The 14,291-nt window shown below is 43.2% G+C and overlaps 1 protein-coding gene across 1 annotated transcript in view; it reads right to left on the bottom strand.

The window, feature by feature from the left end:
* LOC123771723 (nocturnin) overlaps positions 1–9,890 on the bottom strand; it is a 35,252-nt gene extending 25,362 nt beyond the window's left edge. Inside the window, exon 1 of the mRNA XM_045764430.2 lies at positions 7,731–9,890. Coding sequence (XP_045620386.2) covers positions 7,731–7,897 — 167 coding nt within the window. The 5' untranslated portion in view covers positions 7,898–9,890. The remainder of the gene's footprint in view (positions 1–7,730) is intronic.
* Positions 9,891–14,291: the final 4,401 nt, after the last annotated feature.

Here is a 14,291-nt window from a genome sequence, read left to right as displayed (position 1 = left end):
TAGAGATAGGTTAGGTTAGGTTAGGTAGGGTTGGTTAGGTTCGGTCATATATCTACGTTAATTTTAACTCCAATAAAAAAAAATTGACCTCATACATAATGAAATGGGTAGCTTTATCATTTTATAAGAAAAAAATTAGAAAAAATATATTAATTCAGGAAAACTTGGCTTATTAGGCAAATCGGGCCTTGCATAGTAGGCTGGGAAGTGCGTTCTGGCTATTAGGTACGACATATATATATATATATATATATAACACTTTCCCACTTTTGGGAAAGTGTTCTAAAGTTGTATACTTAACTCTCGTGTTTAGGAGAGTTGTGCCTTAAGCAGAGACACTGTGTCTTCCCATATTAACAGGGACTTGATGAAATTAACGTATAAATGACCCCTCACTTGCTCTGGTGCTCTTGGGAGGTGTTGATCTTTGGGGTATTTAAATACTCCGAAATTACCATCTCTTTTAAGGGTCTGAGCGGGTGGTGGAGCGGGTTAAGGCGTACCTGTTATGCCAGTTGCTGGAAGGCTTCTGCGCTGGCTAGGGTTCGAGTCTCCTGTTATATATATATATATATATATATATATATATATATATATGCGGAAAAAACACAAAGAAATGGAGAAGAGAGATGAACGTTTCGGCCTGTTAAAGCCGTTGTCTCGTTTCCTACAGGTCCGCGTTCAATCCCCGACCGCCCAAGAGGTTGGGCACCATTCCTTTCCCCTGTTCCATCTCAAATCCGTATCCTGACCTGATTGATTGATGAAGATTAAGCCACCCAAGAGGTGGCACGGGCATGAATAGCCCGTAAGTGGTGGCCCTTTTGAGCCATTACCAGTATCAAGAGCTGATACTGGAGATCTGTGGAGGCCCGACTGCACCCTGCGTGACGGGAGATGTCTCCCGGACCAAGTGGTGACCATATGATCGTATCCTGACCCCTTCCGAGTGCTATATAGTGGTAATGGCTTGGCGCCTTCTCTTGATAGTTCCCCCACCCCCTGAATAATATTACGAGAGCAGTATTTACGGGCTATTCATGCCCGTGCCACCTCTTGGATGGCTTAATCTTCATCAGTCGAGAGCAGTACGTCCTAACCAGACGTTATATGATGATATCCTGAACAGTTGATAAATAAAAGTAATTGCGGAACTCCAGTTATCTAATACTTATCATAAATGGTATAAAACCTTATCATAAGCTAAAGGATTTGTAGATCAGTGTTTAAAGGGAATTCGGAAGTAATAATGATACAGCTGATGCCATCTGTCGGCAAAAGAGAACACTATCAACTGCCTGGTCAATAGTAGCCATAAGATACAGCTTACGCCATCTGTTGACATCAAATTACACTTATAACAAATTACCCCACAAAATACAACTAGCGACATCTCTTTTTTTTCCAACGCACTATAAATAGCCAAACAGCAACCCATAAGGCGGGTTGTTGTGCTCGGGTAGGAGGTTCCAAGCTCCGCCCCCAAATGGTATGGGGTGCATAATAAATGGCATATCATTGGTAGATATTCTTTGTTGACATTCACACAACAGCCAATCACAGGAAGGGATCAACTAAAGGCTCCATCCACTTAATAAATCATCTTTATTCAGCACACCATCCTTGCCTATGATATTCTGTTTCAACTTTAATCGACCAAAAAATTGAAGGGTTAAGTATTTAAAGTGTTAATAAAGTGATAATTAAATATTGCAGGATATAACAGATGTTATATAAAAATGGGCTGGCTACCTAACTTGAGACGTTATTATTGGGGGTTGCCTTGACACAAATAATGATACTCTGCTTTGCCCTCTTATTCGAGTAAATTATTCAGTTAGATGGAGATTTCTGTCAGGTGCAAAACAGAAATTGTTGTTCTTTTTCACAACAACCTTGTTGTTGTGCACAAGGACCTATTTCTTAGATAAAATTTTGCTTCATAAAAGAGTGTTGGTATTCCCCGCAACAGCCAATCACAGGAAGGTATCTCTGGAAGCTCCGCCTTATGGACTCAGCACATCGCTCTAGCTCATGGCTCGCTGTTTCATCTCTTGTATATACAAACTATGACTTTTTTCGATTACTGTTATAATTAATAATATGAGATATAAAAGTTTTTACACAAAATGGCTAAATTCTGCCATTAAATGGACTTTGTTTGGTATACATACAAACATACACCAATTTATTACCATTCATCCATTATTCATTTCAAATGTAATGTATACTGTCTAGTTTTTTTCCTCTCGCTATTACTTGGTGCAATATTTGAAAGTTGTCTATTTATTTATCGATCCATCTATTATCTTGTATTTATATTTACAAGTTTCTGTGCTAGGAAGAAAACTCTGCATTGAATTGGGACTAATTTATTAAATAATATTATTTAGTATTAATTAATATTTACAATTATTATTAATTACAATTATTTATAGCTTAGTTACTTTCATGTAACTCGCAATCGTACATTCTTAACACTAATAGCCCAAATTAGCACATCTTGCTTTTAAATTAGCCTAAAAAGTGGCAAGTAGCGAAATTAAAAACTTGGGAGCGCAGGGCTCTCAAAAGTAGCCCAATTCGCTATTTGTAGCCCAATCTGGCAACACTGCGTTGGGCGGCTACTGACACAATCTTAGGTGGCAACATGGATGCCCAAGGTCGTGACGTCACACCGCCCGTGACGTCATCACTTTCCCTTACTACACACAATATTTACCGGGAAAATTTCACGTTTAATATACTCTCACATAGTTTACAATTATGTGGGCCTGCGGGCCGCTCCAAGCAACAGCCTGGTGGACCAAACTCTCACAAGTCAAGCCTGGCCTCGGGCCGGGCTTGGGAGAGTAGAACTCCCATCCCCCATCAACCAGGTATCAACCAGGTATCAGAGGTCTACAGCAGGTAATACAAATTCTCAGAGATACTCGGTAATAAGTACATCTCGGGAATTTGCATATAAATGTTGATGCAGGTGTCGGCAACATTTATCCATCACCTAATTACACTTAGGTGATGGAATAATTATCTGAGTGTAGTTACAGGATGAGAGCTACGCTTGTGGTGTCCCGTCTTCCCAGTACTCTTTGTTGCTTGACCGCTCGCTGTACGCACGACCACACTCACGCTCGTCCATACACACGCACGACCGCTGGTGGCTGAATGGACAGCACGTTGGATACGTAATCCGGCGAGAAACAAAATGGGGAAAGTTTCTTTCACACTGATAACCGTTACCTAGCGGTAAATAGGTACCTGGGAGTTAGACAGCTGTTACGGGCTGCTTCCTGTGTGTGTGTGGGGGGGGGGGGATTAGTTAGTAGTTAGTACAGTTGATTGATTGACAGTTGAGAAGCAGGCCGAAAGAGCAGAGCTCAACCTCCGCAAGCACAACTAGGTGAATACACTCTCGTCAGTACACATACTGGTTCAGATCAAGTTCCAAGTAGCACGGGCTATGGTAAGCCCGTAACTTACCTGGCACAGGAGCGGGGCAAGTAGCACGGGCTATGGTGAGCCCGTAGTGGACTTACCTGGCATAGGAGCGGTGCTCCTTTTTTTTCTTTACTTGGGGCGTGGCGGTACACCTCTTATGTATGACGCGAGCGGTTGACGTAACTACCACCAACCACTTCCGCATGATGCTGGAGGTGGGGGAGAGTGGGGTGAGCGGGGGAGGAAGGGGGTGACAGGAAGTAACAGTGAGCAGCACCTCAACAGATGCTCGGGGGGTGTACACAAGGCCGCCGCCATGATGGACTTCCACAATGGACCAATGAGAAGCAATCTCAGAGTTCCTATTATATTTTATCACAGAATAGGATAAGACTTTCTACAGTTGAGAGGCGGGACCAAAGAGCCAGAGCTCAACCCCCGCAAGCACAAATAAGTGAGTACTAAGGCCTGACTAAGACGCCTTACTAGAAAAAAAACACAATGTTGATAATATTGATAATAATAATAATAAAAAAACTTGCAGTAAACATTTGGAAGCCTAGTGTGTCTATCTAGTCAAATTATTTAATTTTCACTATTATTTTTATATCCAGTGACGCGGCCATCATCCGATAACAACCTTGACTTTCAGTATCACTGTAATTATGGTGACGTGTTGACCCCGAGCTTTCTTAAAGGGTCATTGACCTGACGCTCTTGTGACGAGGTGTACACTTACACACCCTACAACCTAGCAAGTCAGTAGACTTGCTAGGTTGTGAAGTCAACAGGAAATGCCGAGGAGGGTAAAAATATTATAAAATATTACTATTAAAATCACGATTTTTGCTAGGCCAAGCTAGAATATGCAGCGGTTGTGTGGTGCCCATATCTTAAGAAGCACATCAACAAACTGGAAAAGGTGCAAAGACATGCTACTAAGTGGCTCCCAGAACTGAAGGGCAAGAGCTACGAGGAGAGGTTAGAGGCATTATATATGCCAAAACTAGAAGACAGAAGAAAAAGAGGTGACATGATCACTACGTACAAACAAATTAGGTGAGAAGGTGGTGAGGCCAAGACCGTCAGTAGTTTCCAAGCGTTATATGACAAAGAGTGCTGGGTAGACGGGACACCATGAGCGTAGCTCTCATCATGTAACTACACTTAGGTAATTACACACACACATACATATACCATAATAACTGTTTCATCAGTTGATTGACAGTTGACAGACGGGACCAAAGAGCCAAAGCTCAACCCCCACAAGCACAACTAGGTGAATACAATTGTACGACCCAAAAAAAACAGTATGACAAATAATAGTTAACGCAGCCATCCACAAAAGCCACTTAAGTTGCAAGTAGGATTATTAATGATTAACTAATTATTGTAAGCTTCAACCACAGAAAGATAGAGTGGGAAAACAGAAAACTTGAAGGAGGTAGCTAGGGGGAGCTTCACTAAGAGACACATCTATTAAAAAACTAGTTGGGCCACTCTAAAAAATCTGGGAGTAATGACGAGTTAGCCACACATAACCTGATACTCATTGAGGAATGAGTCAGATAAACACAGATAAAAAGGAAGTCAATTTGTATGCAGCCGTGAGAATGAGCGGTCACTGTGTACACACACTTGATTATCTGCTGGAAGCTGTAATGACCTCTTCAGAGGGACGACTAATAGGCCGCCATACTGCAGGGAGAATTATAAGGAAATTAAATCTATTAATTCGGACAAAGAAAAGCACATATAAACAAATTGGCCGAGTTTCTTTCACCTGATGCCGTTGTTCACCCTAACAGTAAATAGGTACCTAACAATTGAATTCTCGGGTACCTCAGGTACTCAGGACAATTTTAAGGCACCTCAGGTACCACCTGAGAATTGAATATTGTTCAATTCTCAGGTACTCATATATGGTGCAACGTATATGGCAGGTACTCAGGTGTTTGCTATATAGGTTGCAACTTGAAGATGTGTGCGTGTGTGTATGAGAGAAATGTATGTAGTATATATGATAGAGGAAAATAGGTCGAGAGTCAGTACATTAGACAACCGACGGTTAGACAGGCGGGGTCCAAGAGCTAATAGCTCGATCCAGCAGGAACAAATAGTGAGGATAGACACACTTTGTACAATCGTGTTGATCAGTTACCAACAGACCTCACCTAGCCTCTTGTGTTTTGCTTGTTGTTATTTACTTAACGTACACATAGACATAACAAAATTGTCGAGGATGCATGAGGTCTGTTGCGCAATAAGCAAATATTTACAGGAAATCACATCGTATCGCTCACCTCTGTCAATTAAATAATTAACTGCACCTGCACCTCCAACCTTGAACACGGCCATCGACCAAAATGTTTACCAACAAACTACACTGTAACAAATGTTTAGCAACAAATACAATCATGCGAAAACATCACAAGGGAGCATCATTAAGACGCCATGAACACGCTCAGGGGAAAAAATAAGACATTCAGATCGCATAATGTGGATATTACTGGGCTTTCCCGGCATCAACAGTTATCTGAGACGTAAATACATTGGCGGCAAATTGACCCGAAAGCCTAAATTACTCTATCCCTTTAAGATGTATTTATTGCTTATCTCAATAAACATACTTGAACTTGAACTTGAACTTAACCCGAAAGCTTAATCGAGTGTTTGACATGATTATAACATGCTAGGTATCCTTTTTTTTATTAACATGCTTAGGTACACCCAACAAAATCTGCTACCTGATTTTATATGAAGGATTACAGAGTGGAGATCAAGAGCTACTTATGAGTTCATCAAAGACGCAAAGTAAAGGAGATAAGAGACAGACCAAAACTGAAGACAGGAGAGTGCAGGTGGTTTCTGGTAGCAGATCATTTTATGATTTCATTCAAAATGATCTGCTACCAGAAATTTTAGCCAAATATCCCCAGTTTGCTAACTGTAGGTAGTAACTAAGTGATTGTAACTTATCCACCGCTGCCCACTGGATGGGGGGCGGTGTGCAGGACAAACATAAATTTTGACACTAGCTCTCCACATATGTCAGTTGCTTATTTTAGAACCTATACTTGAGGTCGATCTCGAACCCAGTGTTGATGTGACGACTTATATTGAATTTTGTAACTAGCTCATCAAGATTGTAACTTGCTTAGCTAAATGAATTGTGGGGTTCAGTCCCTGAGCCCATTATGTGCCTCTGTAACCCTTTCCACTACCGCCCACAAGATGGGTAAGGGGTGCATAATAAATGAACTAAACTAAAAAACTAATCCCTGGTGGTAGATGGGGGAGAGAACGTATAGTCCTTCACCCAGCCAGGCAGAACTAACCCTCTATATGTCTGACGACAAGCAGGGACAAAACCAGAAGAGTGACAATGTACAGAATAGTAATGTCAAGTGAGTATATTATGTCAATAATATACTCACTGATGGATGCCTACTACTAATATACTCACTACAAATGCAAAACTATGCAGGCACCAAGAGCCCACAGACAATATATACACTATCTACGGTAAACAACGATGCAGCCACTGAGAGGCTACAGAGGTAGACAGATTAGGGGAGGTTAGCTAGGCTTCGCAGGAGCAGCAGTTCCAGCAGCACTGACGAGGGCAACAGTCAGCGTATACGGTCAGGCACACCCACCACGGCGCTCTCACTCATCACTCTGAGTTAATGAAATGCATATTGCCGCAGCTAGAACTTGGGTTGATTTAGTTATGTTATGTATATGATAAATCTAGAAGACGTAGTGTCGGCATTTATGGCCGTAATAACACCAGAGCGAGAGGAAGCAAAACCTTGAAGTGCGGCTTAAGCACACAAGGAGAAGAAAAGGGACACAAACGTCAAGAAATATCTCCTCCATGTATGGCCTTGTTCGGAAGCGCTGTTCAAAGACGACCGACCTTGATCTCTGACTTCGGGAAGATGTTGTACACGAGGAAGCGGAAGTCGCCGCCGCGCCTCGCGGAACGAACAAAGACCGGCCCATGGAACCCAAGCGTTTTAAGATAAAAAAAAAAAAAAAAAAAATGCAACATCGAGAACACAAAAACGTCGAAATACAAACAATGATTAGTGAAGACTTGTATGGTGTACACTTCCTAGTCTGGATTGGATACCTGTCAGTGCTGTGGTCTGGATAAGTAATGTAAGTAGGTTTCAGGTTGAATTTCCTAATTGTTAGAAATATTATACTTACCTTGAGTGTTGAAACTTCAGGGTTTCTCTCCGTCTCTGTATCTGTGTCTATGTCTTTCCCTCCCTGCTTACCTGACGAGGTAGAGCAGCAGCTGCTTGGGTGGGACGTAGGGCTTGGGCATCCCCCCGCCCGACTGGGAGTGTGAGGTATCCCGCCGGTCGCGCCCTGAGGTGAGGGAGAGGTGAGCTAGGTGCTCCGCCAGCCTCAGTGACTCCCGCAGTTCCTGCAGGGATAACATCTTTCTCCTGGTGGGCACTCCCTGCCTCCTGGTGGGCACTTCCTGCCTCCTGGTGGCACTCTCTGCCTCCCGGTGGGCACTTCCTGCCTCCTGGTGGCACTCCCTGCCTCCCGGTGGGCACTCCCTGCCTCCTGATGGGCACTCCGTGCCTCCTGGTGGGCACTCCCTGCCTCCTGGTGGCACTCCCTGCCGCCTGATGGCACTCCCTGCCTCCTGATGGCACGCCCTGCCGCCTGATGGCACTCCCTGCCGCCTGATGGCACTCCCTGCCGCCTGATGGCACTCCCTGCCGCCTGGTGACACTGCCTCACTCTTAGAGACACTTTGAAACGGCTGACAATTTGTACGGTTGTATCCTTGTGTCTGTTGATCCGACCTGGCGCTATATTTTGCGGTCCGGAATCTTAGAAAATGAACGATGTCTCCAAGTATAAACTTAGTTAAACATGGTCTTCAATTTTAACCTTTGTAACTAAACAAGACCTTGACCTGTGATCTTGGGGGTTAGACGTGAACAAAGTCTTGAATTGAGATATTGATAGATGAAGGAAACCTTGATATACAACTTTTGAAGATGAAGGAAGAGTGGAAAAATACCTTCACATCTTGTAAGGAAGCGTTACTAAGACGCCAACGACCCTGAGATCCTCAATAAATTTAATTATTTATATTCTTTTCGCAATTTACGTCCCTGTTCCCAATGTCGGCATCCAGTCTCTTGATTAGGCTTTCCGTTAAATAATCACGTACATGGAACTGTAACCTAGATTATTGCGGACAAAAGATGAGGTTTTGGTTCTGCAGGATAACTGCTGTACTGTAGAGGTCCTTCAGCTGCATTCTGAGACAGAAGTATGGAGGTAGAAGAGCCTCAGAAGGCTGTAAGACGTCCCTCGCAGACTAGAAGACTCGAGGCTGTCCGGAACACTGTTCGGGGTCTCAAGGGCAGCGGGATGCTTGGAGAGCAACTTGATATTACAACGTAAATGTTTCCCAAGACGATGAAGGTGAATAGAGGCAGCCTCGGAGGCGGTTGTGAGAGACGGGCCAAGTTTTCTGACTAAGAGCAGCACAACAAACACGCAAGACACCAACAAGATGAGATACGCTTCGAACTCGCTTGACACCCCCCAAAAAACTTGTATAAAAAAGCACAAATAACTTATTATTAAATATTAGTGAGTTGCATTTACATTGCATAAGTTTGGACACGTTTCTGTTTCATCTGAGACGGCTTATAATTAAGCCATCCTATGCCGTCTTATGTCGACCAAGTATGAGGGTATTGATGGCAGACTCACTCGTCCCTGGTAACTCCTGCAGAAGGCCTCGGCAATCAACTCCTTAAAATTTCAAGTGAAAATCCTTACATGCCAAAGGAGATAAAAGCACTAAGAGTGTGAAGAGAAGGATCCTTCACCAGCTAGACACACGCACGTCGCTCCAGTCCAGTTATAAGCGGACTGGACACTTAACATTTCGGATAGAGGACACTAAATTCCTTATAGCGAATTCAGAACGCAGTTGGCACTTTACATTTGCGTCAGAAGTTGTTAATTTAATTATTAACACAAAAACACTCATGGCAGAGCACACTTGAGTCCGAAGGAACGGTACTCTTCAAAATCGAGGCAGGAACGCTTGGCACTATGTACTTGAGTCACATGAGTTAACATACACTTCATAGTGATGCTTCAGGTAGCGGATCACATACATAAATCACAAACACTTTGACACGGACGATGTCTCTCGGCATCACGGGAAACAATATCGAGCTTCAAATTTTTGTGATCGTGAGTGATCAGTGGTTCTTGTTAGCAGAGTGGGTGGTAGGCAGGAAGGCGCGGTAGGCAGGTAAGCAGAGGCATTAAGTGAGGCGTGGTGGAGGCGTGGCGAGGGTTGCGTGGGAGGAGGGGGGAAGGAGGAGGAAGAAGGGGAGGAGGCGCGCTCTGCGACACCTTAAACACGACTGGTTGGATGCTCCTCCGTCTTCCTGTTTATATGTGCGTGTGTGTACTTCCCTAATAGCTCTTGCCTAAGACAAATTTCCTTCAGCTCATGGGTCACGTTTTTATAATTGTCGGTTGTCTAATGCAATGACTCGCGATGTGTTTCTTGTCAACTCTATAGTTCAAACTATTGATAGTGGGAGCCTCCAGTATTTGCTCCTCTAGCTGGTTCCACTTGTTTACTGACCTTACACTGATGAATCCCTCACCTCCCCGCGGCAGATCTGTGTGCCTAGCTTGCATGAATGTCTTTTTCGACCTAAACATTCTGTTCATATATTTTATAGATATAACTAAGTATTTCGTATGTCTGGAGTGTGGCTCCACACTACGTGCTCTGGTACTGGTTGGACATTTGCTGTGTAGTGTTGTGTCTTTTACTATATGAGAATCTTGACTTTGGCCAGCTCAGCATATGATGGTGATGTGGTTGTGTGTGTTGACAAGTTGTGTTGACTTGTGTGTCTAGTGAGAGATTTGTGTTGTGTTGCTGCCAGATCTGTCCTCTCGCACTAGTGACGTCCTTCTTTTCATGGTACGTTATTCTTCCTCTAGCTTACTGAGACTTGCAGCCGTGCTTAACACCTCACCTAGTAGGGGGGGGGGGTAGAAATAGCCTAAGCTACTCTATCCCTTTGAGATGTATTTATTGCTTATCTCAATAAACATACTTGAACTTGCACTTGAAACTCACCTAGTACCCAGTTGTACCATCATGCTTGTAACCTCTGTCTTCTGGAGCTTCCTCAAGTCCTCACTCCAGATTTTCTTAGTTAATTCTTCATGATTCGCGAACAGTGAGCGTAGGGTGTATAGTGCTTCAGCTATTTCGTCAACAAAATCTAAGAACATAATTGGCCCCAGTATTGACCTTGTGGGATTCCACTTAAGACATTCTAGCATTCCAAATTTTCCTATTGTTGCTACTCTCTTGTATGGGTTTCCCACCAAATACATTACTGAGCCAGTTTTTCTGGTCTTATTGTGATGTTTGTACAGGAGCCTCTTATGTGGGACAATGTCAAATGTTTTATGGCAGCCTAATAGACGCCTGTATATATCCATCCTTTTCTTTCCTGTTAGAACTCAGTTGTTTTATCATATAATTTTTTTATACTTGTCAGGCGGGACTTTTCTTCACCTATAGTAGTGTTCTGTTGTCAAATTATCTATCTTCGTCTGTTCTATTATTTTTTTCCCATTTATTCTCTTTAGCACTTTAGAACCTCTCGTATTGTTCATCACATACTGGGGCATAATTCACTCTCAGTTTCCCCACTTATCTTGTTAAGTCTCACCACCTGATTGATGATTGTGGTGGTGTTGCGGGTTGTGTTGGTCCTCAGTACTGAGGCTGCGTCACCCTGCTTCTCTAATGATGCCCTCTCCCCACTAACCACAAGATCTAATGTTAATTAACGGCAATTCAGTGTTGATTCAACATTGAACTAACGTTATTCTTGGAAACTGTTCGTTGATTATTCTTATGCCACATTATTTGTCTCACTTTCTGGATACTTTTACGTATGTTCCCACGAACGAGGCTTCGGCTTCCCTGTGCTGCTTATTGAACCGTGGGCCGCGTTGATGCCTTGGTACAGTCACTTTGTTGAAGAATGTCATTGTTATTGTTTTAGATTCAGCTCCTCGGAACAAAATTTCCATGTAGCACAGGCTATGGTGAGCCCGTAATCCCGAGCCCTATGGGAAGCTGAAGGTAATGACGAGTTACATGAACCAATTGGTTATTGCCGCAGGAAATCAGCTGGTTCAGGTGTGATCAGCTGTTTCAAGAGATACATCAGCCAGTGCAAATCAGCTGTATCACATCACTCAATTACTCCAAACAGTTAATCACCTATTATAATAATATCCCCCAAGATCTAACTACTGACCCTCTCTCCAGGATGCAACTCCACAACAAGCTGGCTAACTGCCGGGGTACCTGTTTACTGCTAGGCGAACAGAGAGACAAGTTACAGCCCAGCTCTTGTGCCAGGTAAGTCCACTACGGGCTCACCATAGCCCGTGCTACTTGGAACTTTTTGTTCCAAGTAACGAATCTTAAACAACTACATAGGCGAACAGAGCCACTAGGTGATATTAAACGTGCCCTTGAATAGAACCCGGGATTTCAGATTGAGAGTTGAGAACGAGCCCGACTACACTACCAAGCTCTATTTCACGTTACTCTCTCAGCTGTTCCGGAAAGAACAGTATCTGCACCCTGGCCGGTGAACTTGTTTTCATAATTCTCATACGATTTAATTATCTTCAACCGAAAGGGCAGTTTGTGCAGCAGGCATAAGCGGCCAGGAGGCGGGGGATAGAGCTAGATCTCGCCCCTCCCCTCCTAGTCACTGATAGGTATGCACAGAGACAAACATGTGACACCAGGAAACTCAAACTGTACCTCACACACACCTGCCTTTCTTAACTCTACCCAAGGATGGGTAAACAACTGTACACTTTTTATCGAACTTCTGAAGTCAATAATTTATGCATATTTTGTAGATTTATTTACGTTAACATTTTCATAACTTGATAATAGTGCCAGACAACGTGCACATTAGCAGCAGGACTCGTGGTCAGACAACGTGCACATGTAGAAGCGTGTGGTGGCTCTTAAGATATCAAAATTTACCTTGAGATCATCTTGGCCGACAGTGTTACAGGACACAGTTTGTATTCTATGCTCATAAGCATCGGTCATATGCTTTATGAATACCATATAACATTCTCATAATTATCAAATGATTACGTTCGAAGTTTTTTTCGGACATTTCATTGTTCATTTACGAGACTCAGTTAAGTGCACCTCCAAATAAATAAATACATGATAACAAATAAATAAATACATGGTACGGGAACTAGCCTTATAAGTAACATTTCCGTATTATGATGATTGATCAAAATATAAAGCAAATGTATTATGAACATTGGAGAATGTCGCATTTTCATAACAGCAATATTATGCGCCATGCGTTTGGACAATGACGTCATAGTTTCCAAACCAGAACTAAGAATGTCAACTCTGAGAGTATTCCGTGTAGCGGAGAATGACGCGGCCGCCAGCACCATCTAGAGGCGGCCCTGACTACTACTTCACCAGAACACCCACTGGTGAAAGTGGTTCTCCGGGCATAGGTATATAGGTCAATAACAGGACCAACTTCCGCCAATCATAACGTGGCAAATTCCAAAACACGGGTTTCTATTGGCTCTCACAAGGCGTGTCGCGGACGGCAGGGAGGAACGTCTTGACATTGAGCATAGAGGAAGAGGAGCGGAAATACGTCATTGCGCGCGCAAGATTGACCTTCCGGTGGGGGTGGCAAGGGGACGGGGGAGAGGGGGTCGCTTCCTTCCGTATTGACTCAGCATGACCACCTTACATGACAGAGCCGCCCTTTATGAATGCCTTTTCCTCCTGTATTGTATGATTACGTGTCTACATGTATGAGAATGTCAGCAGCCTTCATCATATCCCGTTTCCACTGACAAGAAGGGAAGACGCTGTTCGGAGAACCAATATACTGAGAACATCTTACACACATACCGCCTACTACTAGACATTTGTACCACACCGTCACGGATCCAGAGGACCACTACCGGACCACCACTCTACCCATAATACACAGCTTCATACCATCAATCCTTCAGGGGGGGGGGGGTCCCGGTAGTACAGTCGGGTTCGTTCTAGACGCAAAATCGAGAATTGAGAGTTTGAATCCCCGGGCGGGACAGAAATGGGTGGGCACATTTCCTTTCACCTAATGCCTTTGTTCCCCTAGAAGAAAGTAGGTGTCTGGGAGATAGCTTGTTCTGGGGTGTGCCTTCTTTGAAAATTTGTTGTGGGGTTGCATCCTGGGCGGGGTCAGTAATTCGGCCTCGGGGGTGAGGGGAGACCTCGGGGGCCCTAATGTGTATGACTACACTCTGGCTTCCTGTCCCCCAGACACAACGAATTATCATTAATTATATACTCCACCTAAAATGTCACAACTAAACATGCTAATCGCAAGGTCTACCAAAATGCTGTATACAGTACACTCGCTTAACTGAATATATAAATACATCCCAAGAAAAAAACATTTTATGAGATATTCTGCAATATAGTTTATAAATAATAATTAGTATTACATTATCACAATAATTATACCTGCTAGAGGTCATGGCCACTTCCCCGCGGGGAGTGGCCATGACCCCTTACAACATACATAGGCCTTGAACCGATCAATATATAAAGTATTAATTATAAATAATGTAAGTGATACACAGAACATGTTATATTTTTCTGAGATTGTAGCTATACAAGAGAGAGACACCCAACTAATTATTCTGTACAGGGAGCAAACTATTTTAGTACCATCATAAGATTTTTG

This window comes from Procambarus clarkii, chromosome 75 (assembly GCF_040958095.1).
Source record: "Procambarus clarkii isolate CNS0578487 chromosome 75, FALCON_Pclarkii_2.0, whole genome shotgun sequence".
Lineage (NCBI taxonomy): Eukaryota > Metazoa > Arthropoda > Malacostraca > Decapoda > Cambaridae > Procambarus > Procambarus clarkii.
The sequence above is the reverse complement of the archived record's forward strand: the minus strand, read 5'-3'. Positions and strand labels throughout refer to the sequence as shown.